At 38.5% G+C, this 25,460-nt stretch overlaps 1 protein-coding gene across 3 annotated transcripts in view; it reads right to left on the reverse strand.

Moving 5' to 3' along the window:
• Window positions 1-25,460, reverse strand: part of ABCA13 (ATP binding cassette subfamily A member 13) — a 486,937-nt gene that overhangs the window by 456,393 nt on the left and 5,084 nt on the right. For all 3 annotated transcript variants that reach the window (XM_054559199.1, XM_024249790.2, XM_054559198.1), the window contains exons 2-3: window positions 9,219-9,312; window positions 3,237-3,360 (exon numbers count right to left, since the gene is read on the reverse strand). In XM_054559199.1, the coding sequence (XP_054415174.1) occupies window positions 3,237-3,360; window positions 9,219-9,312 (218 nt within the window). The remainder of the gene's footprint in view (window positions 1-3,236; window positions 3,361-9,218; window positions 9,313-25,460) is intronic.

Here is a 25,460-nt window from a genome sequence, read left to right on the forward strand (position 1 = left end):
CCAGCTAATTTTTGTATTTATAGTAGAGACAGGGTTTCACCCTGTTGGCCAGGGTGGTCTCGAACTCCTGACCTCGTGATCCACCCGCCTCAGCCTCCCAAAGTGCTGGGATGCCAGATGAGTTGGTCTTCTCTCTGTGAGACACCCATGGGAAGCCATGGGTGGCTTCTGAGGAGAAAAGTCTCCTTATTGCCTTCATGTCTTTATGCCCGAGAGCATAACAGCTCCGCGGCATTCCACAGGTTGCTCAGGGAGATAACATTCCCTTGAAGCAGTGGAGTATAATCAAACATCTTGGCTCCTCCTGAAACCCGCTCCCACCCATTTCAGTCCAGATAAGTTAAAGATCTGAAGTAGTTTAGACACATGCCTTTGCTCAGGAAATTCACGGAAACCACCACTGCTATACATCTTATTGAATGACTCAAGAGTTCTCCTTCACTGATTAATCCTTTTCCTCATCCCTTCCTCCCCCTCCCACCTGCCCTAAGAACAAAGAGCTTGTAAACCAATAAATTAGGTGGAGCCCGAGAGCTATGGGCAGTGAGCAAGCCTCCGACGCTTAGGACCCCTGGACCTGCCTTTTAAACTCTTATTCTGTCTCTTTCTATTTCCTTTGTCTCCGCTGGACTCGGGGTACCCGCCAGGTGGTGTAGGGCTGGTTTCCCCAACAACCCAAAGCGCTGGGATTACAGGCGCGAGCCAGTGCACCCAGCCGCTTTCAGGTGTTTTTAAACTGAGACAATTACCACAAAATAATCAGGAGTGAGTCTTTGTTTATGGGCTTGAACTTCAATTGAATCCACGCTTACTCCAATATGAAAACACATGAAATCTGCTTGGTCAAGTGGCTGAGTCTGAAACCAGAGGCACTATTGACAGCGTGCTTCACTCTTTCTTGTCTCCTTTCTCCCTCTCCCTCTTTCCTTACTCCTTACAATTTCCTTTCCCTATTTTATTTTGTATTTCTTATACCTCTGACTTGGGCGCTACTAGACAAGGTGAGGAATTTCATTCTTGGTTCTCGAAGTTAAAGGCTTTGCAATGCTGGTGAGCTATTAACCTGACTACCACTTTCAGAATGTTAGGTGAAGAATCTCACCAGGTTGCTTTTATAACCCCTGAATTTCTGCACATTGAAGTGAGGATGTTGATGTGGAAAAACACAAAGAAAACAAAGGTAGATTATTTCCTGATATCAAGTAATTTGGGGCCATTTTTTTTTTTGTTTGAGAATGAGTGTCGCTCTGTCACCCAGGCTGGAGGGCAGTGGCGCAATCTTGGCTCACTGCGACTTCCCCCTCCTGGCTTCAAGCAATTCTCCTGCCTCAGCCTCCCGAATAGCTGGGATTACAGGCATCCATCACCATGTCCAGCTAATTTCTTTGTATTTTTAGTAGAGACTGGGTTTCACTATGTTGGCCAGGCTGGTCTTGAACTCCTGATCTCAGGTGATCTGCCCGCCTCAGCCTCCCAAAGTGCTGGAATTACAGGTGTGAGCCACCATGCCCGGCCTTCAAGTAATATTTTTATAATTGTTACAGCCATAGTAATAAGAATTTGTTATTATTAACTCCCGTTGGTTGAATGCCTCTGTGCCACGCATTGTGCTAGATGTTTTCTATATTTGTCTTTAACATTCACAACACTTGAAGTGAGTAAACAGATTCAAAGAGGTTAATTAATTCACACAGATTCACAGAACCACAGGTAACAGAGCCAGTATTGTTTAGCCGCAAAATCACATTCTTTCCACTTCAACGTCATTTAAACCTCCCATTCCAAGTAAGGAAGAGACATAAGAAAGACTTGAAATAAAGACGCTGCTAAGTCTCAAGCTCTTCTAATGCTTCCAAGAAAGACAGAGTTTTGTATATTTCCCATCTCCACACATTCAAGAAAAGACCATTGAACTTTTTAGGGTTATCACTTTACAGTATTTTCAAATGAGCCTCTTTATATCATATTTCTATATGATTTGTCTCAGAAAAAGTAAGCATCTACTATGACCTGAAAGTTGGCATCTCCCATCCCCAAATTTTTATGTTGAAACGTAACCCCTAAGATGATATAGGGGAGGTGATTGGATCGTGAGGACAGAGCCTTCGTGAATAGGATTAGTACCCTTATTAAAGAGACCCTGGAGAGCTGCCTTATCCCTTCCATTATGTGAGAACACAGCTGGAAGGTGTCATTTATAATAGAAAGGGTTCTCACCAGATACCAGATCAGCTGGCACCTTGATCTTGGACTTCCCAGCCTCCAAAACGATGAGAAATAAATATTTGTTTCTTATAAGCCACACAGTTTATGGTGTTTCATTATAGCAGCCCAAATGAACTAAAACGACACCATTTAAAAATATTGTACCTGATATGCCGAAAATTATCTGGAAACTTTTAATTTTCCTCTTGTAACTTAGAGTTGGAAGATAAAGATCATATATGTCAACATTTGCTTTACATTTAAATATCTTAGATTGTTTAATATTAGTACATACAGATTAAATAAAACTCAGATCATTCATACGTGATAAATTCAAACTATCATAATCCACTAGTCACTTCCTTCCCTTCCTAACTTCACCTGGGAGAAGTTTCCAGGGCATTCAGTATCCTCCAAGTTAAACCCCCTCACTTTGTCTCTTCTCACCTGAAGTATCTTCTTCTCCTTCTCTTCTTGAGTTTAAGGCCAACTGACACTGTAGGCAACCACAGGCATAGCTCAGCATTCAGAGACTCAGAGAAGGCAACTTAACTGTCCTGTAGTCCGTTTAGGTGGTTTATGACAAATAAAGAGTTACTGCCCAGTTTTATTTTCCCTCAGCTGGGGACAACATTCTGGTCAACTAGTAGCACAGGAGAAAAAACCCAGTAGGTAGCTCAAAAAATAATTGTTCTGGGGGCATGTGGCACTAAAATGAAAAGTTGGCTAGACAAGTAATTTTGAAGTCAGAGTTTTAACCTACAGAAAACAAATTATCACATGCAAATGGCATTTGCTAATCAGTTATTACTCTGTGAGTCCTGCAAGTGGCAGTGGAAAGATCTCCTGCTGGAAGCTAACCATTAGTTGGAGCCAGAATTATGTGACTCTGAATTTAATAAAACTTTAATTTCTATACTTCTCATGATCTCTGACCTATCCCAAATTATTGAGGCTTTACAAAAAGCAGAAGCCTGTTCTATGTATCAGCTTTCTGAGATTTCTGAAAAAGATCTTTGTGTTTCTCTTACCGAAAATGATGCTTCATCGACCCTTCATAGCTGAAGTTCCTGCACCTTGATCCAGTGTTACAAAGAAGGCTTTGAACAAAGGGGATAACACCACGGCTGGGTAGATCTCGGGGCTGCAAATAACCTAGAAATAGATGCAAAGAAGAAATGAGTCCATATACCTGCTACCAGAAATGGAATTCCTGTTGAGTTGAAATTGTAATATATAACATCATATTATTATATTATTAACCTTGCTATTAATTTAAAGGAGATCTAAGGACTCAGACAAAAAGAATCAAACAAAATGGAAAAACCTTTATATCTAACACCTTTCTTCCAGGGTCAGTACTCATGTTTCAAGGCAGAATGGCTCTGAGCAGCCAGATAGCTGCAGGATTCACAAGCTTCCCCATTCACTGAGTGGAAATAACCCTGATGCACAGCCAAGCTTCCAGACACGGCTCTCTGTAAACAAGCTGTGGGTAGGAAGAATAGAAAGGATGCTTCTTCCCATCTCATATGAAAATGTAGGAGTTTTTAGTTTTGGCAAAAAATTCAAGCTTAATGCAAGTTGAATTCTTAATGTTTAAATATAGTTGTTAAATATTGTATAATACAAAAAAAATTGTCTACACTGAATAGGACTTTTCAGAACAAATGTCGCTACAAAATAGCCACCTCTATGGATAATGCGCTGTTTACACATCCCCAACCATATCCTCCCTTCACACCATCAGGACGGTGGGAGTGGTGAGGATGCTGATGGCTGCAGCAACATGAAACTTACGATTACCAGCCCGTTTCTCCTGCACAGTACACCTGGTTTTCTATCACTTACCTTCCCTTTTCTCACTCCCTTTGCTCTTCAGGCTGCTGCAGCCTGGCCCTCCTCATCCTATCCCTCTACTGAACTGCCCTGGAAAACTTGTCAGCCCTTATCTACTTTGACTCCAGGTCAAATGTTCATTCTACCACACCTCACTACCTCCCCAGGGAGCAGGCCTGGAACGGAGATGCCTGTCCAGCGCCCCGGTATTGCCAGGGCCTATCTGAAACCTGGAGCACTTTCCCAGGTCTCCCCAGGGTCTGTGACCGCTTCTTGTTTTTCTCTTTTCCCAGTCCCTGAAAGCCAGAACACAAAGGCAGCCCTGCCCTGCAGCGATTTTCACATTCACATGTAGCTCGAGGACACAGCAGCGCCCTGGGCTTGTGCCTGTCAACCTGCATGTGCAGCCTGCCCAAACCATAGGTGATCACAAGGCTAACTTCACCAACACAAACAGAATTTTACTGCGACAGACAGATAAATAAAGCTTCTCAAGCTTTAATCTACTTAACAGGAAATTTCACTTTCCTATGCAAATAATCTTAACTTTGGAAGATTATTTATTCTTAGTGAAAATACCCATATATGCAGTCTTTGACTTCATTCTAAAATTGTAAAATCCACATCACCTCTTCTAAGGTCCTTCTCAGTCACAGCACAAGAACGGGGCCAGCTCTTCCTGTAACAAGACAGGCACAGAACATCTTCCACACAGTGGTGACTTTAGGGGTCAGCAACAGTGCCCAGATAGTGCATTTCCGTGGCATGACTTCTGTGTCCCATCTATCTCTCGAGGAACACAGCAGAAATAGTGGCCCCACAGAGAGTGCTCAGTGGGTCAGAGACTGAGGACTTCAGCCCTGGACACAACTTTGTCTCCAAGATTAAAGACCTGGCATGGTAACATCAGGCCACCCCAAAACAGTGGGAAGCATGAGGGAGAGGGATGGGCATTTTTTGGTCATCGCCATGCCAGGCCTGGTGCTGAGTGCATTCTCCTGACTGGCTTTCTCACCAAGTCCTCACAGCAGCCCTGGTAGCCAGGGGAAATTTGCTGTCTTTATAGAGAAGAGGCTCACAAAGGTTGCACGCCATGTCCATCCCCACAGAGCTGATGGGGGGCTTCATGGAGCTTCAACGTGCAGTCCTTGATCAATTTTGACTCCTGAGCCCCTTTGAGACTCTGACAAAGCCTCCCCTTCTGTAGGAAAGCTCATCTGCATACCTCTAGGAAACATTTCCAGTGTTTCTTTGGGCCACATCTTTGTTGGACTGCACTCCTGATACAAAGCAAGAGTTTGATAAATGTTTAAGGGATGGATGGAAACTTTGAGAATAAGGAACATCATAAGCTACCCTTTCCATAGGGCAGGACTGAGCTAGTACCACACTGGATGGCAGACTTAGTGCTCTCTATCATTTACAACTAAATCATTCACAATTGTGCATTAGCCACTATCATTTTGAGGCTTCTTATCAGTCCTGATACCATGTTATCCTCTGGTTGCATGCAAGCTGTTTTTGCCCTGTTTTGCCCGTTTCTGCTGCACAGTACACATGGTTTTCTATCACTTACCTTCCCTTTTCTCACTCCCTTCACTCTTCAGGTTGCTGCAGCCTGGCCTTCCTCATCCTATCCCTCTACTGAACTGCCCTGGAGAACTTGTCAGCCCTTATCTATTCACACAGCAACAGCACCTGTCACTCTGCCATGCCTCCTTCTTTCAATGCTTCCCAGGCAGACTCTAAATTTCTTTGTTTCCCTTCCAGCACTCTGGTTGCTGCTTATTGTCTCCTCTGCTTGTCCCTTGAATGCAGTCTTCTGGAGGCCTATGTTCTGGAAGTTTCTCCTTCTTAGGTGTCCTCATCTATGTGATTCCAAATTCATAATCTGATTGATTAGGCGGCTCACTCTGACAATCTCAAGAGTCCCTCAAACTCAGGATGGTCATGCTGAGCATAGCTCCCCAAATCCCCTACATGTCCTGTGCCCTGTCAGTTCAGCAGGAGTGCACTCTCCATTCAGCTGTTCCAGTCAAAGACCTCCCTGTCCTCATGCATCCAGCCGGTTGTTTCTTCCCATCTTACCTCCTTCATGTCTGTTGAATCTGCCTTCTTCCCACTGCTTCAGGGCACAACCATCCCTTGCCTGGTTACTCCAGAGTTCCACAAGTTGATCTTGTCTTCTCTAGTGTTGCTCTCCACCCATCCCAAATTCTGCCTTTTCCAGTGTCCAGAATGTGACCCCTAAATGCTCATTTTATTATGACCTTGCCTGAAACCTTTCAATGGCTCCTTCATGTTCTTTGAGAGTTCACCATCCTCAACATCATACAAAGCCCTTTATTGATTTGACCCTGCTTACTCCTCCAGCCACATCTCTGCGTTTTGGTTCCACTTTAGGTTTTTGTCCATGCTGTCTGCCCTGCCTAGACATTTTCTCCTCTGCATTCCCTTGTTCTGACAAAGTTGCACAGTGCCTCAGAAGTCTTTCTTTAAAGTGGATTGGCTGACCCTCCTGTGTGCTCACATGGCTCCCTGTATAAAACCCCATTATGGCAATTTTGCCACTACCTTGTAATAGTCTGTCCCTACAGTGAGCTCTGTAAAGGCAGGGAAAATGCCTTGTCCACAATTTTATTCTCAGCAAGGCCTGAAACACAAAAGGTACTCAATACATATTTATTGAATAAATAAATAATAAAGTAGAAACCCTGAAAAGCTTTTTAGCTTTTCATAAATGATATTTTACTCACATGGTTTTACATTTTTCCATTCTGCAACACACAATAGAGTCTCCAAACAACAAAGACAAACTGATAGGAGTGGTCCTAATATGTGTAAAACCTAAATATAACTGACACACTGTTTGGGTAAATCCCAACACTTATTAATCCCTTATTGATGTAACGATTACAGAGTCAACCACATTATACATATTTAAGTGGTATAGCCTGATAGAGACAAAGCAGACCATTATTTCTCAAGGAGTGATGTTGTTAAGGTTTCAACCCAGATAAACAAAATGGTCCATCTGACCATTTTCCTGAAGCACAGGAAGTTACCAGTAATAGTTTATCAGAGCATCATCATCACAATTGATAACATCATCATAGTAATCACTATCATCACCATCAACATCATTTCCATCATTACCATCACTATCATCACCAACAACACCATCATCACTATTATCATCTCCATCGTAATCATCATCACCATCATCATCTCCACCATCATCTCCATTATCATCATCATCACCATCATTACCATCATCTCCATTATCATCAACATCATCACTGTCATCTCCATCATCATCACCATTATTACTATTATCTACATCATAATCACTCTCATCACTATCATCATCTTCATCATCAGTATCACCATCACCATCTCCATCATTATCATCACTATCAACACTGTCATCTCCATCATCATCTCCATCATCATCACCATAGTTACTATCATCTCCATTATCATCACCATCATCACTATCATCTCCATCATCATCATCATCTTCATCATCATCTCCATCATCATCTCCATCATCATCACCATCATCACTATCATCATCTCCATTATCATCATTGCTATTGTCTCCATCATCATCATAACCATCAACTCCATCATCATCATCACCACCATTACTACTATCTCCATCATAATTACACTTATCACTATAATCATCTACATCACCATCACCATCATCACTATCATCACCTCCATCATCATCATCACCCTCATCACTATTATCTCCATCTTCTCCATTATCATTACTATAATCTTCACTATCATCAACATCAATATCATCATCACCATCATCACTATCATTACTATTATCATCTCCATTATCATATCATCGCCATCATCACCTTCATCTCCATCATCATCATCACCATCATCACTATCATCAACTCTATCATCATCATCACCATCATCACTATTACCTCATCATCTCCATTATCATTACTATAATCTTTATTATCATCAACATCAATATCATCATCACCATTATCACTATCATTACTGTTATCATCTCCATCATCATACCATTGCCATCATTACTGTCATCTCCATCATCATCATCACTATCATCAACTCCATCATCATCATCATCATCATCATCATCACTATTATCTCCATCATCTCATTATCATTACTATAATCTTTATTATCATCAACATCAATATCATCACCATTATCACTATCATTACTATTATCATCTCCATCATCATATCATCACCATTACCACTATCATCTCCATCATCTCAATCATAGTCATCACATCATTACTGTTATCTACATTGTTGTCAGCATCATCACTATCATCATCTCCATCATCATTATCACCATTATTATATCCATCATAGTCACTCTCATCACTATCATCATCTTCATCATCATCACCATCATCACTATTTTCCCAATTGTCATCTCCATCATCATTACTATATCTTTATTATCATCAAGATCATCACTATCATCACCAGCATCATCACTATCATCTTCATCATTACTATTATCTCTATTATTATCACCATCATCACTATCATCATCTCCATCATCATCTCCATCATCATCATCACCATAATTACTATCATCTACATCATCATCACTATCATCATCTTCATCATCACCTTCATTACTATCATCTCTATCATCACAATCACCACTATCATTATCTCCATCACCATTATAACTATCATCACCATCATTATCATTTCTATCATCATCATCACCATCTTCTCCATCATCACCATCTTCACCATCATCATATCATCAGCATCATTATTTTCTCACCACCATCATCATCACCATCAACATTACTATCAGTATCATGCTGATAAACTATGAAATGCGTCTCCCACTTCTACTTCTTCTACTTTCTATATTTCTAATGGCTATTTACTTATGCCCAAATTGTGTCAGTTTTAATTGGAAGAAAAAATCTATGTGCTAGATTGAGTGAACCTGGGTGAATATCATTCTTAAAAGACAAAACCTAAATTGTGGCTTATTGACATATACTCCAGATATGTTGTTATTGTCATAATGAAACCCTATCTATTCATTTCACTCAGCATTCAGAGTTTATAAAAAACAACAAAGAGTGCTATGAGTTTTTTTCTCCAAAGGTTAATTCAAAAAGTATATTAAAAAGTGAAACTTACAAATGTCTCTGTATCTGGGAGATTCTTGAAAACGAAGTACTGTCAGAATTATAAACAGGATACAAGGCCAGAGGAATTCAGCAAGGAAAAGGACCTAGAAAATTTTTAGAAAAAACAATACCACTTGAATAAATTGTAAAGAATTACAATATTTTCATCTCTTGAAGGAGGTCATTGTAATCCCTGTTGTGTGTCTCAGAACAGTCATTTGGGACAGGAGCCCACAGAGAAGGCCTAGTTCATTTATCATTGCATCCAGATCTGTGACTGTGTCATCTCCTTGTTCTTCTCCCATCAGACCCAGCTTTTGCTTCTTTCCTTTTTCTGCACATTTTTATTTATTGCAGAACTTATGACATTACAGAAATTAAAGAAATAAATAGCTTCACCCATATTTCCCATACTTCAATACAGCAACTATTTTTATTTTTCTAATTTCTTTAACATTTCTGACTTTTTTACCCAAATAGATATTTTGCTGGCTTTGGTGGTAGCATCCACTTCTCATTTACCTTCATTTTATGCATATTTTTCAATATTGCCACATGAGGTTTATAACTATCAGCTTACTTGTTGCGTAACATTCTTACCAAATGAATATCCCATAATTCACACATTCTTCTATTAAGGAACATTTTTGTGTATAAATAATCTTTCATTTGAATTATTTTCTTAAAATTAGAATAAACTCCTAAAACTAAGATTACTGGAGTAAAATCTCTTGACACAGACTACAAAAGAGCTACTCAAATGACTGCAATAATTTGTACAACCTTAAATTTTCAAAGTTAAAAGAAAATTAACTTTGACAAATGGAATTTAATCATTTGACACATGGAATTTAGTCATTTGAGATAAAAAAAAAACCCACCACCTATAAGATATAGCCCAAAAAATTAATAGAAAATCCTCAATTATCATAAAATTAATTTTACTGTCATCGTTCTTCACTTGTTTTATGGTGGATAATCTTGTATTGCATTCAGGTGACATCATTTTACAAATACAAAAGTTTATAGCCAGACAAAAAGTAGGCAAGCCATTGAACAAATGCACAAACAAAAACCTAAAAATCTGCAAGTTAAGAATGCTCCATCAAACACCAAAGAGGATGTCTTACCGTTTCAGATTCCCAGTTATAACGCTTTGAACTAACATGAACTTCTGGTCACTTTGGTTTCTTTATTCTTTGAACTGCCATGGTCATATCCCATTGCAGTAATCCTTCCTTGTAAGCAGAGCTAAATGTGACCAGATGAGTGGCCTAAATCCATCAAGACAAAACACAGGTGTAAAAGAGTTTTTCCATCCCTGGTATAATTAAAGAAGAAAAGAAATCACCCTCTTTGGCCAGGCACGATGGCTCACACCTGTAATCCCAACACTTTGGGAGGCCAGGCAGATGGATCACTTGAGGTCAGGAGTTCAAGACCAGCCTGGCCAACACGGTGAAACTGCATCTCTACCAAAAATACAAAAAAAAATAGCCAGCCGTGGCGGCACACACCTGTAATTCCAGCTATTCAGGAAGCTGAGACAGGAGAATCGCTTGAACCCAGGAGGTGGAGGTTGCAGTGAGTCGAGACTGCACCATACTGCACGCCAGCCTGGCAACAGAGCGAGACTCCGTCTCAAAAAAAAATTAAAAAATTAAAAATAAATCACCATCTTTGAAATATTCCATGAGGAAGTATGTCTTGTGACAAAAAGTGCATCATGATTAAAAAGTTCTCTGACACAGTCCTGAAACCTAGTTTCACACATTCTGATAACAAAGAAAATGCCTGCAGATCACTCTCTGGTTCAAGGGACCACAATTAAACTATAAAGAAAGGTCAAGGACACTCAAGAGATAATTATTTATTTAAGTCATTTTGGTCATTCTTTGTAATAAATTAATAAGTTACTGGAGTATTGGGGTAGGGAGGTGGTGGGGGAAGATTGTATCATTAATTCTGACTGAATATAAATAAGCAAAATAAAAAATATACCTCATATTAAATGATAACTTGATAGCATTAAGCAGAATAAACACCATAATTTTCTTGGGTTTTTTATTCTTTTTTATTTTTAATAACATACAATAGCTATTTTTAATACAAGTAGTTATAAAAAAAAAACAGAAAATGGTTTATAGACCCAAGACTCATTTAACTTTTGACATTATAAATACATAAATAAACATGTATGGTTAAGAAATTTTAAAAGTACAGAAAGATTACAACCACTCTCCTATAGGATAAACTATCTATTTACAAAATACATGTATATGTATAACTAAAGTGTTAGAACCAATTTTCCATAACAGCACTTATAGTTCTACCTTGCTACTTTTAAAGACTACATAATATTCCACTGTAGGATTTAATTTATTTAACCAATCACTTCATCATGAAAATTTGCATGTTTTTCTCTTTGGGGCCAGTGATATCATGAGATGGTTTTTCTTTTATCAGTTAAAGTCGTATTTACCTAGAAGAGAAGCATTTCTACTTGAAATTGAAAACTCCCTTAGGAGTGTTTCTAAATTTTTTCTATTGCATGACACTATTAAAATATTACAACTGGGAAAATTTTGCTCAAATTTGCAACAGTTTTCTTGAAAAGGTAAAGGCCGTCAAAGTCAGACATATGTATAGCATGAATTTTGGTCCAAAACACCAAATATATTACTCTATTATAGTTGATTACAGATAACAGGACAGCAACATACTAAAACCAATGCACATTATGAAATCAAGTAGATGCAGTTCAATGAATCCCAGCTTTTAACTTCATGAGGTTTTTTTACATATTTGGCTGGCTTTTATAAGTAGATCCGTGAGGTACCATTGCCAAATGGGATTACTGCACTAAAGTGTATATGATTTTTAATGTGGATTTTTACTTTGGATAGATATAACGGAAATACCCTCATTAAAAACTAAACCAATTATCATTTACTCTGATTGCACTCTCAATAGCACCTAGGATTAACAAACTTTATTTTTTGTCAGGCTGATATGCAAAAACATAATAACTTTAATTATTAAGATCAAGCATTTTTCACAAGTTAAGCATATAATAATTCCTTGCCTATTAATTCTCTGTTCTCCCAGTTGCCTATTTTTCTATTAAGTTGTTCTTTATTTTTACCGGGTATAAAGCATCATTTTGTATTTAATTTTTTAATTAAAGATTTCAGCCTTTTCATGGCTTATGGTATTACAAATATTTTCTCCAACTTTGTATTTGCCTTTTTATTGTCTAAATCTTTCATGCCATTAATTTATCAATCCTTTTATTTATAGTATCTGGATATTGTTCCCTTCACAGGAAGACAACATCATTTAAAGGACTGTGCCAAAGCCAAATTAAAATAGTAGTAACTCTAAAATCACAAATTTTTTCAGTCCAGTCTTAAAAATCCACATCTAATCTCTAGTTTCAAATGAAAATATTATTGGAAGAAAATAAAACCCTGAATCTTATCGTTGAGAAGTTTCTCTAAGGATCTTGAAATAATAACAGAATTCCAATTAAATCTAAAAAACAATATCTCAGAGTGTTTTATTTACAAGCTGGTCACTGACCCTTCTGAAAAGCACTAGTGAAAAAATATCTTTCATTGTCCTGAGTTTGAAGTTGCTCCATTCAAGAGAAAGGTAGCCAGACACCAGTTCTGCTGTGTCATTTTCCATTGTGCGTGAGTGAATCACCGTTTCATAAGACTATTTCTCTGCAGGGGTGCAAAGGCAGTCTTCCCTTTCTCATCACATTTTTAGTCACGTTTTTCTTCTTATATGTCATTATTATCCTTGAATCTTGCTTAACATTTTGAATCTTATCCCTGTTAAATAGGAATGCTGTCTGATTAACGCTAGGGCTTCACCGTATCTCCCACATCTCAGGCCCTCCGTTGCTGACTTCTTAACACCACGAAGTGACCCAATCAGAAGCAGAAACTAGCACTTCTGCTGTCCAAATGCACTGGCGCAGATGCTGCCACAGGCTCTTCTCTCAAGAAAAATAACTGTCTGGTAGACCTATTAGCAGTTAACAAAACAATGCCCCCACTACCAAACCACCACAAAGCCCTCCTACTCTTCCAGGAGGGAAGCTCCGACCAGCAGTGGGTGGAAGCGCTCAGTCCTGCACCCCGCAGCTTCCCAACCGCAAAGCACTTCTCACCATGAATTTCGTGGATGCCCAGATCCCTGTTCCACTACCATTCCTCTCACCTTGTGGCCCAAGCATGAATATAAACCTTCCCATGATTCTATCAGCACAGCTGAGCCACAGTGGCATTTGGGAAGACATTAGCAATACATACAGATGAACATGCACACAGAAAGGACTCCTGGGTAAAACGATACATTGAAACTTCCTTACAGACTTTTTCTTCTTCCAGACAAAATAGGCGGGGTAGGGAGAGAGAAAAGAAAATAAATTAGAGGAGGCAGGAATAAACTTGTATTTGCCTAATACAAAAGCGAGACTCCGTCTCAAAAAAAAAAAACTACCAAAACGTTAAAAAAAAAAAAAAAGTTTCTAGAGCAGATCAAATAAGCCTACCATGCTTCAACCCCGACTCAGCTGACAATCTCTAAAGCTGTAATAATGTCCCCTCACAATCCTGGTGACTAGCCCCAATACCCACATCCATGGAGATGAGCACCCCAAAGGAGTCTCCTTATCTCCTGCTTCTGACAGAGGAGTTGGAAAAACTGCTACCGAGAATGATCAAATAAACAAGGAAAGTGAACAATGAGGCTGACTTCTGAGGAAGCCTCCAGGACTACATACAAAAATGTGAGAAGAATCCAAAGCTGGAGAGCAATTTCCACAAAATTAACTGAACATGACATAAAACGTTTAACAATTTTTCATAGGAGAGCACAGAGCCTGACTGGTCTAATAAAGGTTGTATTGCATCTCAGATGATTTCCCTCACTCTTCTCCACGGCCGTCCTAACTATTTCCAATCTTCTCCTTCTATAGATGATTAGAGCATACAGGATATGCTTAGGGATCACACTAGATATTGCAGGAGAAATAAAACTGGTCCCAGATTTATTGAAAACAGAGTCAAGAACAAATATAATACCTGGGCTGAACTCCCCAAGTATGGGTGGCAATAAAACAAAGAGCACAGCTGCTATCTAAACATTAGGAAGGAAATAAACCAAGAAAAAAAGAAAAAGAAAACAAAAGGAAGTTATAAAGCATGCCTGGAAAAGAAACAACTCAAATAAAATGAAGAATTTCTTTACAAGTGCCTCATTAAGAAGAATACTTTAATAAGGACAAATATTCAGAAAACAAGGGCTCAGAAAAAAGATATAAACAAATAAGTAAAAAAAGAGATTGTGGAACTAAGAAAAAAAACAAAAAAAAAATCACTGTGGAATTTTAAATGATTTAGAAACCATAAAAAGAAAATACATACTAGTTAAATTTCAATTTTTGGAATAAGAAACAACTTACTATAACAATAATGATTTTTAAAAACATTTTAAAGGCAAAAATATTAAGACACAAAAGCTAATATATTTGAAAAACAAAGACTATGCAACAAAAGGAAAATTGGCACCTCCAAAGTAAAGAATCAAATAAATGGGACAAAATATTTTTTGAGGATATTCCTCAGAGATATGAAATAGGAGAATTTCCCTGAAGTGGAGAAGATTTCATCTGCAGACAGAGTATACTGTATTTCAGAAAAATAAAATAAGCCATAGTTAAACTATGGCCATTAAACTTCAAGCTATTGAACTTCAAAAATAAACTACAACTACTACAGGTGTCTAGACAGACAAAAAAAAAAAAGGCAACTCCCTAACAAAAGGAGAAGAAAATCAGTCTGGCCTTAAACATATCCTCAAAACATTTCATGTTAGATGCCAATGCATCAATATTTACAAAGTTCTAAGAGAAAAAAAGTAGGATTAAAAAGATGACATCCAGCAAAATGGCCTTTAAACAACAAATTTTACAAATATATATGTATACATATTTGTGATATATAGAGACAGACAGGGACTTATATATATATATATATATATATACACACACATATATATGCATATACACACATATATATGCATATTCTCAATAATGAAATAACACAGATAATATATTTACCAAACACCCTGAGGGGTGAAAAGGCTTGACAATGAAGGAATATCACTTCTGCTTTCAGTAGTATGCTGACTAGAAATAACAGGGGCATTCCTGCTAAAAGAATGTCATTTTTCTTGCATTGCTGGTCTTTCTGGAAGTGAAAGAAATCAACAAAGAGCTGAGAAGAGGAAAGTGACCAAAAAATAAATTAGAAAATCAATGCATGAGCTGAATCTTTACATATAAGATTCAATTTAAGGGAGAGAGTGTCCCTCAAGGGGAGTGGAGAGAAAGTAGGAGTGGCTATATTTAAGTAACTAGTGGCTAAGAATTTTTTTTAGAACATATGAAAGACACAAGTCCAAATCCATAGATAAAGAAAATACCACATTTACTAGGAAAGATAAATCTACACTAAGACATGGTATAGTGAAACTTCAGCACAACTAAGTAAAAGAGAATATCTCAATATCAATTCAAGAATAAGGACACATTACCTCAAAGAAATAATTAGAATTACTGAAGACTCATCAAAAATAAGAACCCAGAGATAGTTAAATATATTTAAATTGCTGAGAGAAATTCTGTCAATCTAGAATTGTATATCCAGAAAAACAATCTCTCAGGAATGAGGCTAAAAGAAATTTTTCACATAATCAGAAACCAAGTTTTCCAACAACAGACCTACACTAAAGAAACTTTCAAATAATATGCTTTAATTTCAAATAATGCTTAGATTAAACTCACTATTTGAAAAACAAGAATTATCAAGCTTGATTTCAAAAAGAAAATGCTATATGCTATTTAGAATGGCTATAATTAAAATATAAGGACATAGAATGGTTAAAAGTAAGGAGATGAAAAAGATATGGTAGGTAAATATTAAACAAATTAGTTATGTTAATATCAAACAAAGAAGGCTTTAAGACAAGGAACGTTGTTATTCTTATCAATATATAAGGATATCAATCAATGATTGAGAGGATTAATACATAACAAAAAGACTGATACCAAAAAGTATAATAATATTATGAATGTGTATACTTAATAATTTAGCCTCAAAATATATAGCACAACAATTGCATTATATTACAATATTTTATTACAGAAAGAAAATTCTGAATTTACCTTCATAGGAGGAGAATCCAATACCTACCTCAATAACTTTCTACAACAGCAAGTATTAATCAAAAAAAGTGTTTTTAAATAATATATGATTTGCCTTATCAACAAAAGATAAAGCATCTGGGGGAAATTTTTAACTAAAGTTTGTGCAATTATTTCATAAAGAAAATTATAAAACTTTATTGAAAGACAGCAAAGAGAAGCTAAATATATGAACAGATTAATATCATTACTGCATTAAAAAACTCAGTACCATAAAGATGTTAATCCTACCCAGATTGATCTATAGGCTCAATGAAATTCTAATGGAATTCCAAAAGGTTTTTGTTTGTTTTGTTTTATTTGTTTTGATTTTGCTGTTGTTGTCGTACTTAATGAGCTGATTCTAGAATGTATTTGGGAGAACAATGGTCAAAAATACCTGAGACAATTTTCATCAACAGGTTGGAATAACTTGTCCTTTCACATAACAAAGCTTTCTGTAATAGTAATTAAAATACCATGCTATTAGCTCCATAATAAGCAAAGCAACCTGTAGAACAGCCTAGCAACAGAGCTGTGCATATTTGGAAACTTGATATATGAGAAAGGTGGTTGACAAATCAAAGGGACAATAATTTCTTCTGCAACAAATCGTGCTATAAAACTGGTTACTCTGAGAGTGGAGATAGAGGAGGCAAGGATAGATTAGGTCTTTGTCATCATCATATAAAAAACTCTAAATATGAGAAAAACAACAACAACAACAACTTTCAGCCTAGGCAACATGGAGAAACCCCATCTCCATTACAAAAATTACAAAAATTAGCCAGGCATGGTGGTGCGCCCTTATAGTCCCAGCTACTTGGGGGGCTGAAGCAGGAGGATTGCTTGAGCCCAAGGGGTTGAGGCTACAGTGAGCTGTGTTCTCCCCACTGCACCCCAGCCTGGATGAAAAAGTGAGATCCTGTCTCAATAAAAAGTAAAAGAAACTGTCTTTTTATTTTTTTGAGATAGTCTTGCTCTTTCACCCAGGCTGCAGTGCAGTGGTGCAGTCTCAGCTCACCGCAACCTCTGCCTCCCAGGTTCAAGCAATTCTTCTGCCTCAGCCTCTCAAGTATCTGGGATTACAGGCATGCGCCACCATGCCTGGCTAATTTTTGTATTTTTAGTAGAAATGGGGTTTCACCATGTTGGCCAGGCTGGACTTGAACTCCGTACCTCAAGTAATCTGCCCACCTCAGCCTTCCAAAGTGCCGGGATTACAGGTGTGAGCCATCGCGCCTGGCCAAAAGTAAAAGAAACTTTTTTAAAATGTTCAGAAGAAAACAGACAGTTTTCCTTTTTTTTTTTTAATGCTTAAATAAGACACAAAAATCATAAACAACAAAGGAAACTTAAGCTATTTACAAATTTTAAATCTCTGTTCTTCAGAAAAGCCATTTGAAGAGTGGAAAGACCAGCCATAGACTTGAAGCATCTATTTCAACATGTATAACTGACAATGCAGTTATCTGTAATACCTACAAATGCCTACAAATCAATGAATAGGAAATGATAGAATCAAACAAGTCAAAAGAAATGAGCAGACAAGAGCAAACTGTGAACACCTTATATGATGCCAAGTTTCAGTAGTACTCAAGCAGATGCAAATTCAACCCCAATGAGATCATCATTTCACACCCATCAATTTGGGAAAATGTAAAAAGCCTGACAGTGCTCATTGTCAGTGACCATATGCATAAACAGGAACATTGGACAGCAATTTGACAATATTAGTAAGCTAAGGATTTGCAAATTCTATGGCCCAATAATTCAATAACTATGTAGTAAATTGAACCATATTAATTATATTAGATTAGACTGGTTTCAACCTTAAAAAAACCATATAATTTAACCAAATACACAGTTGTTAAGAAGAGATTATACACATGAACCAAGAGGTATGCTCAATGTTCAAAAGGGTTTACACAGCGTTACTTGTGAAAGAAAAAAAGAATTGGAAGTCATGCAAACCCTATCAATGGGAGAATAGATCAATAAACTGTGGTGTACTAAAGCAATAAAAATAAGAGCTTTCACTCATTCGTTCATTCAGAGTTGTGTACCACATCAGGCACTGTTACAGGGACTGGGGAAATAGCAGTGAACCAACATGACCTAGTTTCTGTCTAAGAGGATAGAATGAACGTCCTTGTGAAACTAAATGAAGCAGAGCCGTGCACAATCCCTGAATGAGGCTCTCCTGGGAATTCAGATGTGAAGACCAAGCCCTATCCTTAAGTAGTTCATTTGCATAACCATGAAGCATTTGCAAGCACTTGCTCATTCATTATTTAATCCTCACAACAACCAGTGAGATAGGTAATACTGTGCCGGTTTTACACCTTTTATGTCATAAAGATTATTATTTCGTGCAATATCTTGGAACTAATTTGTGATGGTACCTGGACAGAAGCTCAGGCCTACAGATTAAATATGTAATTTTCCATCTGTCTTGAACAAACAATCTCCAGATTGAGTCTAAATACATTTTTAAATCCTCCAAGTGGCTCATGCGGTATGTGGATTTGGTTGCAACTAAAAACCACAAAGAATAAAATGCTTAGGTACAAAAACTAAAATTGTAAATGAATAAGAAAGAAAGAGAGCCTTTCAAAGGGAGGAGCTAGCCAGAAGATCTCATTGGCTGAGAGAAGAGGAAAACACCATAAGTTTAGAATATCCAGGAAGCTAAAGTAAAGCACATAATTAGTCTGTTGCTCTTGTCTTTGGAAACAAAGGGCTTTGAAAGAAGCATGAAATTCTATTGTGTCTCTTTGGGGCACTTGGGGCCTCTAGATGCCAACCTCTCAAAAGAGGGGACTTTCCCAGATGTATTTTGAAGTTCTTGTTGTTAAGCACTGCAGGAAAACATGGCCCAGTGTTCACACAAGGAGTCCCAACAAAGCACGAGTCGAAACTAAGAGATAATCCAAATGCCAAATAGCAACTATAGTTACAGTTGATCTGCCTAGATCCTTTACAGTTAGGAGTCGAGGCTTCCAAACATCTCTCCATCAAAGTCCAAAATTCCTTCCCCAAGTGAACTTTTTGCAAATCTTTTAGTTAGTTGGATACTGACAGAAAGAAACAAACCAATTTTTTTCTTCCTTCTCTCTTTTTTTGTGAGGAGTAGGGTTGTTTTTTGGCTTTCTATTGAAAAATAATGGCTTTTCTTTCAATGTTCATTCAATGAACATTTATTTAGCACTTTCTCAAACATTGAGCTAGAGACTTTGGCATTATAAAGATGAATGAGGAATACTTCTTCCACTCAAGTACTCAAAGGAGACACACAAATAATCAAAATTAAGTGTGAACACTGAAAGATGCATATTGGTACAACCCTTCAAGAAGTCAAGTAAGCAAGATGTTTTTAAATTGTGAGATGTGCATATTCTTCAACCCAAGATTCTCATTTGATAGATTTTTAATGAGGAAACAATTGGGAAAGTATCTAAAATATGTATAAAAGAGTTATTTTAATATTGTTTCAACTGCAAAAAAATTAGAAATTAAGCACCAATCATTAGGGTATTGATAGAGCATTTTCAGCAAAACACAACTATTTTTAATGGAGTTAAATATACATATTTATGGACATTTTTTGAATGAGCAATTATTATGGTCGAGTTAGGATGTTTGCACTAGTGACTTAGGACGTAGTGCTTTTTCTGCCATGACTGAGTGCAGGTACTCTATGGAAAGCTACAGCCTCCACAGAGGTGGCTATAAAGGGAGGGAGGTGGGTATACAGGACATCAAGTGCTCCATCCACAGGGACCCTGGAGTTGGCCAAGATGACTCCAGGGAGTGAGGAAAGAGGGAGGGTGAGAGGACACTCTCAATCCAAGTTCGCATTTATATTGGAATGGAAACATAATCAAAATACCAACTGGAATAATTTAAGTCAAAATGGCTCTAAAATATAATTGGTAAGTAAATGTGTTTTTAAAAACAAAAATTTCCTAAGAAGAAAGAAGAGCTAGAAAAATTCTAATCCTACAAAATATTAGAACATACTATGATGTTTCAGTGCTTTAAAAAAAATAAAATTGGTGCAAAACAGAAATGTAAATCTATGCATTGGCATGGGAAGTCCAAAAAGAGGCCCTACTGCATTTCAAAAGATATGACAAAATGACCTTTAAGTACAAGGAGGTAAAATAGAGTGATTTAACAACGGCATTAGCCTACTTGAATTGAAACTAAAAAAAAAAAAAAAAGATAAAACATTATACAACTCAAAAGTAAATGAAAGTGTAAAAAAGAGTAAATTTAATTTTAGTAAAACAAGAAGAGAGCAGAAAATTGATCAAAGCTATGGATGAATGAAATATAATTTCAGCAGTTTTGAAATTACAAAAGACATATTTCAAAGAAAATGAAAAGATATTTTAAGATATACAAATTGTCAAGTCTGAACAATAAAAATAAGAAAAAAAGAGGATAACTAACCAAAGAAATACTTGTCATGCACGTAATCACCAGGCCTCTAATGACACAATTGGAAAGAATTTGATGGGCAAGTTATATAAGGAAAAAATAGAGAAAAAAGTTCATTCTTACACTAACTCCTTAAAATAGAAAACCAAATAAGCCCTAATACATGTACTCAGTTTGCAAGCACAGACCACACTGAGTTAAGGACAATACTACGCTGGATGCATCCACTGGCTTTACATGAACTGTGGGTCCCTTCTGAGCAGACGCCAGCCAACAGATGGCATGAACCCAAAAAGAGTTAGTAATTTGAGTTCCCTTTGGGCTTAGCCATATTACTACTTAGAATCTGGGATTTTTTGTTTGTTGGTTTTGTTTTGTTGTTGGTAGGTTTTGTTTGTTTGTTTGTTTCATTTCCTTTTGTTTTGTTTGAGGTGAGTTCTCACTGTGTCACCCAGGCTGGAGAGCTGTCGGGGAATTGTGACTCACCACAACCTAGAACTCCTGGGCTGAAGCGATCCTCCTGCCTCAGCCTCCCTAGTAACTGGGACTACAAGCATGTGCCACCACACCTGGCTTAGAATTTATCAGGAGATGTCCAGCATCAGCCAGGCATGGTGGCTCACACCTGTAATCCCAACACTTTGGGAGGCCAAGGCAGATGGATCACCTGAGGTCAGGAGTTCGAGACCAGCCTGGCCAACATGGTGAAACCCCGTCTCTACTAAAAATACAAAAAACAAAATTAGCCAGCCATGGTGGGTGGCAACTGTAATCCCAGCTACTCAGGAGGCTGAGGCAGGAGAGTTGCTTGAACCCAGGAGGCAGAGGCTGCAGTGAGCTGAGATTGTGCCATTGCACTCCAGCCTGGGTGACAAGAGAAAAACTCCATCTCAAAAAAAACAAAAGATGTCCAGCATCAATATGATGTGATGTATCAAAACAGTAGTATGTTAGGATAATTGAGTTACCACTAGAAACAAGGAAACCCCGCAACAGAAGTGGTAAGGGCAGCGCCTAACCCCACCTGGAATTTGGGACTCACACCACCCATGCCAGTGTGTGTTGTGGACACGGAGTTCAAGGCTCTGCTGGAGACAGCACCAAGGCTGTCCTGTGGTAATGCCTCCAGTAGTTCCTGACAGTCCCTAGCATGTGCAAGAGTGTTTCCTAATTCTCATAGTTTGGTGGCATTTGTTCCTAGTTCACCCACTCCAGTCTTCATCAGATAAATTCAGAGTGCTGTGTTGGTGTTGTTTACTCAAGGAACCTGTCCAGGAGTGCCATGGGCTCAGGTATCAGATAAAATCGAGTCTCAGCCTAGCTCTGCTGCTTCCCTCAAATGGGCCTGTGCAAGTTAATCACCCTTCCTGGCTCATTTTCTGTAGCTGTGAAATGGGAGTAAGAAGTTCTGTCATGCAGGGGTGTGGGAAATAGGACTGATATCCTGGTCTCAAGTGCGTGATGATTGTTGGCAGGGAGAAAGAACATACTCTGACACCATCTGGCTCCACTGATGTGACAAAGTGAAGAAAGAGAGAGTGTGCTCTCAGGACCTGCCAGGATCACAGCACAGCACTATTGTAGCTTCCATTTGGGATCTGTTGTAGCAGGCTCTGTGAGCTGACACTCAGACATCATTCTGTGGATCTGGGACAGAGCACCGTGCCTCCTGGCTGCTTCCCTCTCATCCCTAAGGAATGGTTATTTTCCAAGTAGGTGGGCACAAGAACACACAGGTACAATTCTCCCAGGAGCTCCAACTTCAAACCTGGAGGATGACAGGTGCTGTCTGGCCGGGACAGCCCTGGAATAGGGTAGGACCAGGCAGAGGTACTACCCCTCAGGGGAACCCTCTGGCTTAGCCGACAGCAGGCAGTGGGGGAGGAAAACATCCCCGACAGGAATGAAGCAGAGAGAGGAGAGGACACTCACGAAGAGCTGACCTCGGGCAAGGTTTCCTTGAAAGGAGCCCCCAGAGTTCCAAATCGAAAAAAGAAATCTGCTTTTCACGAGGATCACTTCCCCAGTAAATAGCCTCGGCCTCCAATACAATCTCATAAAAATAAGGCTTGAGGCTGCCTTTGCCTCTGGTCTCTCACATTATTGTTACTGTGACGGTTTTGTTGTTGTTTGTTGTTTTTAAAACTTTTCCTGTAATTGAAAAACCCAGGCCTATCTGGGCCAGAGTAAATAACTCTACCAGGGAACTCCAGGCTTCCCAAGGAGACCTGCATTCACAAGTAAGAAGGAAAAGCCTCTTGGGAAAGTAAGTCTTTGGTTTTTTTTTAATTATTATTATTATTATTATTATTATTATTATTATTATTATTATTGGTTTTTGTTTTGCACAGAAACCATGTAAATCCACCATCCTAAATAAAATCTCCCAGACCTAGCTTTTGGATGATCTTGTAATTTTCTCTGCAATATGCTGGTAACAATTTCAGCAAAAGAGCAACCTAGAGAGAATTATTTTCTCTTTTCAGCCTGACAGTCAAATTGGTAAATGAGAAACTGGATGGCTTGTCTTTGAAATCCAGTCAGTTTTCCATACCTTTAGAAGACTGGATAATCTCACATTCTTTTTTTTTTTTTTCTCTCATTTTATTTTATTTTATTTATTTTTACTTTTTTTTTTATTTTTTTGAGATAGAGTCTCGCCCTTCACCCAGGCTGGAGTGCAATGGTGTGATCTCGGCTCACTGCAGCCTCTGCCTCCCAGATTCAAGTGATTCTCCTGCCTCAGCCTCCTTGGTAGCTGGGATTACAGGCACATGCTACCACACCCGGCTAATTTTTGTATTTTTAGTAGAGATGGGGTTTCACCATGTTGGCCAAGCTGGCCTCAAACTCCTGACCTCAGGTGATCTGCCCTCCTCGGCCTCCCAAAGTGCTGGGATTACAGGTGTGAGCCACCACACCCGGCCACTATTCTCACATTCTTAAAATCAGGCAATGATGCAGGACAAAAGAGATGCTCACCGCACAGCCAGACTCTTAATGAGACACTGAGATGGTTTCACTGCAAGGAGTTCCCTCACTGCCCTTCAAAGTTGTTTTTTTTATACATATTTGGTTGTTTATTTAATCACTAGTGCTTTGAGAGAGGGTATAGGAGGAAAATAAAGCTAAAATTAAAGGTTTAGAAGCAAATTAAGATCAACTGAAATTAAAGAAAAGGCACTGCTGATACCATGATTGTGAATTAGGAAAAACCAACCAACCCCAAACAGCTTAGCAGAGGCCAGCCCATGCTAAAAAAAAAAATACAAAGGGAGGTTTGCTTTTATTAATTCGGTTTCTGAACTGCTTTTCCTAGATCACTGCTCTTAGTAAACCTGAGACACACTCAAATGGCCCTCAGTGGCCTCGCAGTGACTAAGGCAGTTTCCTCCCAGGTTCCAGCGCAAGGCGAGTCCTGAAGGCCAGGGCAGCCCAGGCCAAGCCCCAAGATCCCACAGGCTCCTGATTTAATGACAAGTAGGAAGATCATCAACTTTATCTTCTCATCTAGCCAAACAGAAGTTGAATTACTCCACATTTTATTAAAGAGCCCTTAGTGGGAGCTTCGAGTTATCAGGAGTTCCATCGCACCTGCACTACTGTATGACTGAAGCCAGAGAGGGAGAAGCCATCATGTCAGTCATCCATGTGGCCTAATCACAAGAAATATGTCACCTCCGTGTAAGTGCTGGAAACGAGAATAGTTCAAGGGCTCCTACACCACCTGAGGACCCTCTCGCCTCTCACTGCCAATCTTGTTCTGCAGTGCCGGAGTCTGCAGCTGAGCGGGTTTGTGTATGGAGCGCCCCTGGGTGTGGGCCACTGCTGAGAAGTGGAGCAGAAAGTGCACTGGCTCGCAGGTGGCTGCTCAGCAGCACCCCAGCCCCACTTCTGACCCACAGCTGGTGAGGATGCCCTGACCCCAAGGACCTTTAGCCATAGGAGCAGTTCAAGACTAGTTAGTTCAAGACTTTTTCCAACCTGACTATGAGAGAGATCAGGCACCTCACCTTTTACCTTCTGGCATCTGCTGATTCCCTTAGTAAATCCTTATAGCAAATTTGACAATAAATAGTTGATGAGCTATAACATGTAACTATGCAAAACCAGCAAAAATCCAACCTCTAAAACAATGTCCAAAAGAAATAAGGGATACTTTACTTCTAAGGCTTGATATCTGTAAATTTTTTTCAATTTCAGAAAAATACAGAAATTGTAGCTAGCAGGATTAGTGTTTGCAAAATAAAATTATTCTTTGTAACACCAAGTTCAGTTTTTAGCACCTGATTTCAGTAATAGACAAAATAGACAACAGTAATAGACAAAAATCTCAAAGAAATGAGATTATTTTGTTTTAGAAAAGAAAAACACACACACACATATACACACAAAAGCTCTGAGGTTTGAAGTAGTTGAAACTTGAGAACATGTTTCTTTACATCTTAAAGGAAAGTAGTTGAAACTTAAGAATATGTTTCTTTACATCTTAAAGGAAAAAAAGTGATTTCCAAGGTAGTTATCTTGGAGAGCTCCCTACCTAGCCCC

The sequence above is a fragment of the Pongo abelii genome, chromosome 6 (assembly GCF_028885655.2).
Source record: "Pongo abelii isolate AG06213 chromosome 6, NHGRI_mPonAbe1-v2.0_pri, whole genome shotgun sequence".
NCBI classification, from domain to species: Eukaryota; Metazoa; Chordata; class Mammalia; order Primates; family Hominidae; genus Pongo; species Pongo abelii.